General features: G+C 51.7%; 2 protein-coding genes across 2 annotated transcripts; one reads left to right on the top strand and one right to left on the bottom strand.

Annotated features, from left to right (window-relative positions):
* The first annotated feature begins 364 nt into the window (after positions 1 to 364).
* On the top strand, positions 365 to 6,048 carry BO80DRAFT_424040 (ATP-binding cassette glutathione S-conjugate transporter YCF1). The gene is made up of 10 exons (XM_025719180.1): positions 365 to 390; positions 482 to 938; positions 1,008 to 3,824; positions 3,886 to 3,989; positions 4,073 to 4,118; positions 4,172 to 4,956; positions 5,019 to 5,173; positions 5,236 to 5,304; positions 5,397 to 5,488; positions 5,568 to 6,048. Exons 2-10 carry the CDS (start codon positions 645 to 647, stop codon positions 5,829 to 5,831), a joined length of 4,626 nt encoding a protein of 1,541 aa, XP_025576449.1. The 5' UTR covers positions 365 to 390; positions 482 to 644; the 3' UTR covers positions 5,832 to 6,048.
* Positions 6,049 to 7,941: 1,893 nt separating this feature from the next.
* BO80DRAFT_40149 (uncharacterized protein) lies at positions 7,942 to 8,447 on the bottom strand. Its single transcript, XM_025717565.1, has one exon. The coding sequence runs from the start codon at positions 8,297 to 8,299 to the stop codon at positions 7,985 to 7,987; it is 315 nt and encodes a 104-aa protein (XP_025576450.1). The 5' UTR covers positions 8,300 to 8,447; the 3' UTR covers positions 7,942 to 7,984.
* Between the last annotated feature and the right edge of the window lie 840 nt (positions 8,448 to 9,287).

Consider the following 9,287-nt stretch of genomic DNA (forward strand, 5'->3'; position numbering starts at 1 on the left):
CGGACATAAGGCGACTATCCATCCAATTCGAGGCTGTAGAGAATTATATCGATCTAGATCGAGACACTCGGGTTAACCCTGCCAAAGAGGCTCTACCACGAGGGAGGGGGTGAATTATGTCATAAGCTCGGAGAACACCATCTCCCCCATCTGGCATGGCCGGGAAAAGGTACGGGGCCCGGAGTACAGAAGAGCGATGCAACGCTCCAATCTGACCGACATTCAGCGACTCCATCGGTCAGCCTGAGCTCACCAATTTTGCCCCCTGAAAAAGACGAGCTCCGGCCCTTTAGCAGAAAAGCACTAGTAAGCACGTCTCAGCAGTAAGCAGGTCGATAAGCGGCGTGGAAAGGAAAAGGGGGGTCCGCGCTTATCAGCTCAGACAGAACGGTATCGCCCTTGTACGACGCAGTATTGTTTCCGCAAAGCTTGGGCCGTGGCCTTTTAGTAAGCAGCGTGCAGCTCACTAACGAATCAGTAGTTCTCGGTGGTTATCGCTCTCGAAGAAACGTTCTTCCTTCACGATCGCAATCCTTCCTTGCGTGAAAAAGGCAACCTCGGGCTTTTCGCTGCTTCCTCCCTTCCCCGTTGCATGTCCGAAAGGACGAGCGAACTAGTGGTTGGGATACTTTCACTCGGGGAAAATGCTGGAAGGCAGTTCCCAAACGTTCCTGGGGGATTCCAACCCCGGAACCCTGCTATCGTCAAACCCGAACACAGCATTCCAGTCCCCCAAGTTGCAGCCTTTCTGCGGTGACTTTGAGGGCTGGGGCCCGCTCAGTGAATTCAGATTCGATCTGACGCCTTGTTTTCTGGATGCTGGAGTCGCCGTCGTTGCAGCATGGGGTCTGCTTATGGGAGCAGGCGCCCTGTGGTACTTGCTCAAAAAGCGAATCCCTCAGCCGGTGTCAAAGAATTGGCATTTCTACGCCAAGCTGGTAAGCCCCTACCCCTTTCGATTCCTGCCCTTCCGTTGGACTGACCTGTGCCTTTTCTCCGGTGAGTAGGTCGTTTTGTCCGCTTTGATCTTCACCACTGCCCTACAGGCAGCGATCCAGGTCGAAACCTCCCCGGATATCTGGTTTGGTGACTTTCGGTTCTGGAGCTCAGTCCTTGTTCTCGCTTCTTTGTGCATGATCTTTGCGGTGCAGTACTATGAACACTGGCGCAGCAGGCAGCCCAACGGCGTCGTGCTCTTCTACTGGCTCTTCTTCGCTATCGCCTACGGGGTCAAATTGCGGTCGCTTGTTGCACGGAAGGCGTACGAGGATCATCTTCCTTATTTCGTTTCTTTCACCGTAAGCCTCGGGCTGGCGCTACTGGAATTCGCTCTGGAGTACTTTGTTCCTAAGAAACAAAGTGCCTATGATGCGTTGGGCGACGAGGATGAATGCCCTTATGAATACGCAGACATCTTCTCGGTCCTCACTTTCAGCTGGATGACCCCGATGATGAAATTCGGCTACAGCAACTTCTTGACCCAAGATGACCTCTGGAATTTGCGTCGTCGTGATACAACTAGCGTCACTGGGTCGACGTTGAGGGGGCATTGGGAGTATGAGCTGCAAAAGAGCAAGCCATCTTTGTCGCTGGCGCTCATCAAGTCTTTCGGTGGATCATTCTTGCGTGGTGGAATCATCAAATGCGGGAGCGACATGTTGGCCTTCGTGCAGCCACAGCTTCTGCGTCTACTGATCACCTTCATCAACTCCTATCGGACCGACGAGCCTCAGCCAGCCATCCGGGGTGTGGCCATAGCGCTTGGAATGTTCCTGGTATCAATCACGCAGACCATGTGCCTCCACCAGTATTTCCAGAGAGCCTTTGACACCGGTATGCGGGTCAAGTCTGCCTTGACTGGTATGATCTACGCCAAGTCTCTGAAGCTCTCCAGCGAGGGACGTTCAACAAAGACAACTGGAGACATCGTCAATCATATGGCTGTCGATCAACAGCGTTTGTCCGATCTGACCCAGTTCGGTATCCAGCTTTGGTCCGCTCCTTTCCAGATTACCCTCTGCATGTTATCACTCTATCAGCTCGTCGGATACAGCATGTTTGCTGGAATTGGTGTGATGATTCTCATGATCCCACTGAACGGAGTGATCGCTCGTATGATGAAGAAGCTTCAGCTTGTTCAGATGAAAAACAAGGATTCGAGATCCAGATTGATGACGGAGATCCTGAACAACATCAAGAGTATCAAGCTCTATGCGTGGAATACGGCCTTCATGAACAAGCTCAGCCACATCCGTAATGACCTGGAATTGAACACGCTCCGCAAAATCGGTGCGACGCAGTCCATTGCGAACTTCACTTGGCAGTCCACCCCGTTCCTGGTCTCTTGCTCCACGTTTACTGTCTACGCCCTGACGCAAGACAAGCCTCTGACCACCGATGTGGTGTTCCCGGCCTTGACGCTTTTCAACCTTCTCACTTTCCCACTTTCCATTCTTCCCATGGTTATTACCGCTGTCATCGAGGCTTCCGTGGCTGTCAAGCGTCTGACGGATTACTTCACCGCCGAGGAATTGCAGACCAACGCTGTTAAGGTCGAGGATACAGTGACCCATATCGGCGATGAGTCTGTGAGGATCCAGGATGCGTCCTTCACTTGGAACCGATACGATGGGACGCACGTTATTGAGAATATCGATTTCAGCGCCCGCAAGGGCGAGCTCAGCTGTATTGTCGGCAGAGTCGGTGCTGGCAAATCTTCTATGCTCCAGGCTCTTCTGGGTGATTTGTGGAGGACTGAGGGTGAAGTCGTTGTCCGAGGCCGCATCGCCTATGTTGCCCAAGCGCCCTGGGTGATGAACGCCAGTGTCCGTGAGAACATTGTCTTTGGCCATCGGTGGGACCCTCAGTTCTACGACCTCACGGTAGAGGCATGTGCTTTGCTGGACGACTTCAAGAACCTGCCTGATGGAGATCAAACTGAAGTTGGTGAAAGAGGAATCTCTCTCTCTGGAGGACAAAAGGCTCGGTTGACCCTCGCTAGAGCTGTCTATGCTCGTGCGGACATCTATCTGCTCGACGATGTTCTCTCCGCGGTCGATCAGCATGTGGGTAGACATCTCATCAACCGAGTACTTGGTCGAAACGGTATTCTCAGTACTAAGACCAGAATCCTTGCGACAAATGCTATTCCTGTCCTGAAAGAAGCGGATTTCATCGGCTTGCTACGCAACAAGACCCTGATCGAGAAGGGAACCTACGAGCAGCTCCTGGCTATGAAGGGTGAAGTCGCTAACCTTGTTCGCACTACCATGAATGATTCCGACGACGACGAGTCTGGCAGCGATAGCCGTGAGCTGGCTAGCCCTGAGAGTTCGGAGTCCGTCACTGTCATCGATAACGAAGACTCTGACTCGGATCCAGAGGATGCTGAGCAGGAAATCGGCGCTCTTGCTCCGATCAGGGCTGCTGCTACTGGAAGAAGAACTAGTACCGTGACTCTACGACGTGCTAGCACTGCTAGCTGGAAGGGCCCCAGGCGCAAGCTCGGCGATGAGGAGAATGTGCTGAAGAGCAAGCAAACCCAAGAGACATCGCAGCAAGGCAAAGTCAAATGGAGTGTCTACGGCGAGTACGCTAAGAACAGCAACATCGTTGCTGTTTGCTTCTACCTTGTCGCCCTCCTGGGAGCTCAGACCGCGCAAGTCGCTGGCAGTTTCTGGCTCAAGCACTGGTCTGAGGAAACCGAGAAGAACCCAAACCTCGCTGTCGGTAAATACATCGGTATTTACTTGGCGTTCGGTCTGGGCTCATCCCTTCTGGTGATTCTTCAAAACCTGATCTTGTGGATCTTCTGCTCTATCGAGGTATGCTTGACTTTTCAATTCAACTTAAGATTACCAGATTGGTCGTTTAACAATCTATTAGGCCTCTCGCAAACTCCACGAACGTATGGCATTCGCGATCTTCCGTTCACCAATGAGCTTCTTTGAGACCACACCATCTGGCCGAATTCTCAACCGATTTTCGAGGTGTGTCTGCCATTCTGGTCCTCCGGCCAAATCTTTCTCGTGACTGGGTATTGGGGGATTCAAACTAAGCTATGTTTCTGCAGTGATGTATATCGTATTGATGAAGTGCTTGCACGGACATTCAATATGGTAAGTTTGGGATGCCAGCCTTTTCAGACACAGTCGCTCACATCTGGCAATAGCTGTTTGGCAACTCCGCCAAGGCCATGTTCACCATGATTGTCATTGCCTCCTCGACCCCAGCATTCCTTCTGTTGATCGTTCCTTTGGGCTATGTTTACTTCAGCTACCAGAAGTACTATCTCCGCACATCCCGTGAACTAAAGCGCTTGGATAGCGTTACGCGGAGTCCCATCTACGCTCATTTCCAGGAGTCGCTGGGTGGCATTTCGACCATTCGTGCGTATAGGCAAGAGGACCGATTCACGATGGAGAACGAGTGGCGTATGGATGCGAATGTGCGGGCATACTTCCCGTCCATCAGTGCCAACAGATGGCTGGCGGTGCGCCTCGAATTCATTGGCTCCGTCATTATCCTGGCCTCTGCAGTACTTTCTATCATTTCCGTAACGACCGGCAGTGGGATATCTGCTGGCATGGTTGGTCTGGCCATGTCCTACGCACTCCAGATCACCCAATCCTTGAACTGGATCGTCCGGCAAACCGTCGAGGTTGAGACAAACATCGTGTCGGTCGAGCGTGTACTAGAGTACGCAAGCCTGCCCAGCGAGGCACCGGAGGTGATCTTCAAGCACCGGCCTGCCATTGGCTGGCCGGCGCAAGGCGCGGTATCCTTCAACAACTACAGCACACGTTACCGCCCCGGACTTGATCTCGTGCTCAAGGATATCAATCTTGATATCAAGCCCCACGAGAAGATCGGAGTGGTTGGCCGGACCGGTGCAGGCAAGAGTTCGCTGACACTTGCACTCTTCCGCATTATCGAACCGGATGGAGGCAACATCAGGTAAGGACGGACTGCTGCCCGACGTCATTTTCTCGAGGCGAAAGAACTAATGTCGCGTGTAGCATCGACGGGCTGAACGTGTCGACGATTGGCCTGTTTGACCTGCGGGGCCGCCTGGCCATCATCCCTCAGGATCCGGCCATGTTTGAGGGCACCGTCCGGGATAATCTGGACCCACGACATGCGCACGATGACACCGAACTCTGGAGCGTTCTTGGTACGTTGGGCTACATTGCATACGAAGGCTAAGCCGGATGGACTGACCTGTTATTCCTGCAGAACATGCGCGACTTAAAGATCACGTCGCGCAAATGGACGGTCAGTTGGATGCCCAAATTCAGGAAGGAGGTAAGCATGTGGCTGGTTCTGGCCTCTCACGCGTGCAGTCTGCGCGCGTATCTCTACATCATTGGGAATCCGGATTAACCTAGTCATGGCAGGGTCCAATCTCAGTCAAGGGCAGCGCCAGCTGATCTCTCTTGCACGAGCGCTGTTGACGCCTAGTAATATTCTGGTGCTGGACGAGGCAACGGTACGTGGCCAATCCCAATGCAGTTTTTTCTTACCCCTATTTTTCTTGTGGCCCCCCGGAGACTTACAGTTGGCATTAGGCGGCAGTGGATGTGGAAACGGACGCATTGCTGCAACGCACGTTGCGCAGCAGCATTTTCCAAGACCGCACGATCATCACCATCGCGCATCGTATCAACACCATCATCGACTCGGATCGAATCGTGGTGCTCGACAAGGGCCGGGTGGTCGAGTTCGACACGCCTGCGGAGCTGATCAAGCGCGAAGGTCGGTTCTATGACCTGGTCAAGGAGGCCGGACTCCTGGACAGCACCGACGGGTCTGGACCTACGCAACAATCCTAGCGCGTATGACGAACATGGCGCTTTCTGGGTGGTTGGGAGGATAAGATAGCTGGTATGGTTTCAGGCCGATCTTTCGCCCCCGACATGAGTCACTAGGACCCGTCCATAGACAGAGCTATTGTTTGTGTACTGCATGGGGGTCCATGGCCAGTCTGTGCGCATCTGATTGGGAAGCAATAGGAGAAAAAAAAAAAAAAGGGGGGGGGGGGGGGGGGGGTTTCGGTATGGAAAGAAGGCACGGGGATGCGATTCGAGCTTGGATCATACGAGGGATGATTAGCAATCCCGGATTGCTCGGAGGTGTCTTGTCACTGTTGGGGTCTAGAAAGCGGAAGTCTGGTCGGTCTTTTTGTGACTAAAAAAAGTATGATCTTGCTGGGATATACGCACGCACACCACATTTATATATATTGGGCGTTTTTTGATACACTGTCTGTTTGCGTAGTGACCATGTACATCAGTTGGATGCCGCACTTTTAATCAAGACTGTTTGTTTGCTTGTTTGTCCCGATCATGTTTCATCTACTCACCTCGACCTCCCATCTCCGAAAACGAGAGCGAGCAAAAAAAAACAAAAGCGAAAACTTTTCTCTCTCCCCAGCGCCAACCTGCCTGCCATGGACCATCATCCATAGTAGCGGTGTAGGGAAGCACCTGCCAGACAGACCCGGGCTCTGCAGCTGCATTGCATGGCATGCATGTACCAGGGCGCCACGGCCACCTGTCACTGGGCGAGTCTTTCTGCTGACTGATGGTCAGACTTATTACTCTTTTCTTTCGTTTTTGTTTTCAGCTGATGGTTAGTTAGGTACCGAGTAGTTAGGTGGTATCTTGTACCTTGACTAGGGATGTAGCTAGGGATGTACGTAGGTATTAAATTAAATCTTGGAGTTGGGTTGGTTGGCGGGTATTGAGGGTACTTACTTGGTACTTACTTTCCCTTTCCTGGAGGGATGTTTTCTTGGGGTGTGTATGGATGTATGGATGTAAGTACTTTTAATCGGTATGTTTTGAATCGTGGTTAATTATCATCATGTATGTGGTTGCCAGGGTTTAGGCGATGGGATAGTAAGTACTAAGTAAGTAGTAACTTGATTCCGTATTGTATGGGATAGTCAATACCTACTTAGATCTCTATGTATTGAAGAGATGGATACTCAGGGAGGAATGGGTAGACGTACGGGACTTTCTTTCCTTCATCTTGGGTCGTGGTGGACATGAGATATATATTACTTTTTCAGAAAAGATGGTATGGGATCGGGGTGGTGGTGGTGCTCTCTTTTTTAACTTTTATAAGGGTTTGGGTTGATTTGGGCTTTCATATCCTATGTAAAGGATGGATGTACGGTAGTCCAGATGGGTGGCGGTGGTTTGTGGGTGGTGATAGAGTTTTATTGAAACTGGAAGTTAAGATTGATTACGGGTGTGCTATTGGGAGATTTTGTTTGTTATTTGGGTAGTACTTGGTCTTGTGGTGTTTGATGTTTTGATATCATTGTACTGTTGTAAATATACATATAATATATATATTACTACAGAAAATATATAATGACTTTGGGACACGATTCTACTTCGTATCTACTAAAATTACCCCAGGAATCTATTTACGAAATATTCCTCGAGACTAAATCTAGACCTAATACATTCCATCGGTGAAGGTATCAACGGCGCATGATAGCATAGTGGTGTGGTGGCATATGAACGACTGCATCAAGCACCACAACGGTAGCCAAACTCTGAATCCTCGCGATAAGCGAATCCTCAACGGCCATTGACCTCACAGAAGGGCACAATGACGATAACGATGCACGAGATGAGGGGTTTCTGAACTGGCGGTGAGATGAACAGAAGGTACATGGAAGGGCAGGGAAGATGTTACTGAGTCCCAGGTACCTGGAGGGGAAACGCAGGAGGGGTTGTCGTTGGTTGGTTGGTTGGCTGTCGGCGTTGCCTTGTACTGCACTGCCACAGATGGTCTTTAGCCTGAAATTGCTGAATGCAGCAGGGGGTGTGGCGGCGCTTAATTGGCGCTGCTGGTGGGAGATGGTTCTAGTTTCTAGGTTCTAGTTTCGAGAGGACTGACGTGGAAGCATGGCATGGCATGGCATGCCGGGTACCCCGCTGTCGCTGTCGCCGATAGTTTATGTCCTTCCTCATACGGAGGGCGTGGTGAAGAAGCTTGGCTCAGGACCGGATTTTTTTTGCCGGAGAGTAGGTTTAGTACGGAGGGGGCCCGGGACTTGATGGTTGATACCAGCTGCGATCGTTACGATAAGCTGGGCGAATAAAGTTACTCTCCTTGCGTCGCGTGGCGTCATCCTCATTGTCGCTGGGCTCAATAGTAGGCCCATGATCGGGAGTTCCAGTTCCTCAGGACTCCGGCCTAGACTGGGAACGGGACCAACCATTGTCACGAAGATACTAGGATCGTGGCTAGGAGCGTCTCTAGTAGTTTCCTTCCTGAGCATATCTGCGGAAGAAACCTCCGGAAACCGAACTACCAAAGTATATCTCTTGCTGCAAAACTTTCGCGGAGCATTGGCAGATCTGGGAGAAGATGGGTAGTGGGCACGGCATTTTCTTCCGGGGTCCTCGCCAATAACCGCCCCCGTCGACGCGAGATAGAATCGAGGAAAAAGCGATAGACGAGCGGATCTGAGATGTTGTGCATGGACCAAGTCTGGGTTGACCTGGTCGTCGGGTCGAGGATCGGGAGATGCTGCTCATGGCGCGATCCACTAGATGGCCGCTTTGAGCGGCGTGCATGGATGGGTTGGATACGGTTTGTCGTTCGAAGCGGACAGTCGGCGCGATGGTCGCCTCAAATGGGAAGGAGTTCCATCCTTCAGGTTCGTCGAGGGGGGGATCGACTGGAGATGGCGCGGCGGCGGCTTGGGGGTGGCGACGGCCGGTGTCTATCTATGTGGTATGGAGTTAGTGAACTTAGTGGAAAGTCAGTGGAAGAGCTAGTTAAGCGACGAGGAGATACCAGAAGATGGAGAGGAGGATCCTATGATTTGAAAGAAAAAGAAATCAAAGTAGAGAAAGAGACGGAGAATGGATTTCCTAACTACCGAAGATCAATGTTATATTAACTGCGCCCAAATGGCTGATGAGGAGTGCTCAGGATGCACCGAGGCTGTCCAGAGGTAAATATAGCAATCCGGGATTATCCATGTTTCGCAGGCGCACAACTTCACCCACTGTGCAAACTGTTCAACGCTCAGGCCGTTTAACTATGGAGCTTCCGACACTTCCCCGAGTCGTCAAACCATGGTTCCGGTTGGGTCGGTGGGCGGGATTCCCGACGAGTCCAGACGATCGATCCATCCTGAAGTTTCCTGAACACAGTCGCGACGCGACGCCAGGGAGTCTGCAGGGACTGGTAACGACGAGATTCGATGCGGTGGCCGGGGCCAGACAATCTCATTGTCCAGGATATCCCTACCAGGGGAT

This window comes from Aspergillus ibericus (genome assembly GCF_003184845.1).
Source record: "Aspergillus ibericus CBS 121593 unplaced genomic scaffold BO80scaffold_14, whole genome shotgun sequence".
In the NCBI taxonomy this organism is placed as follows: Eukaryota; Fungi; Ascomycota; class Eurotiomycetes; order Eurotiales; family Aspergillaceae; genus Aspergillus; species Aspergillus ibericus.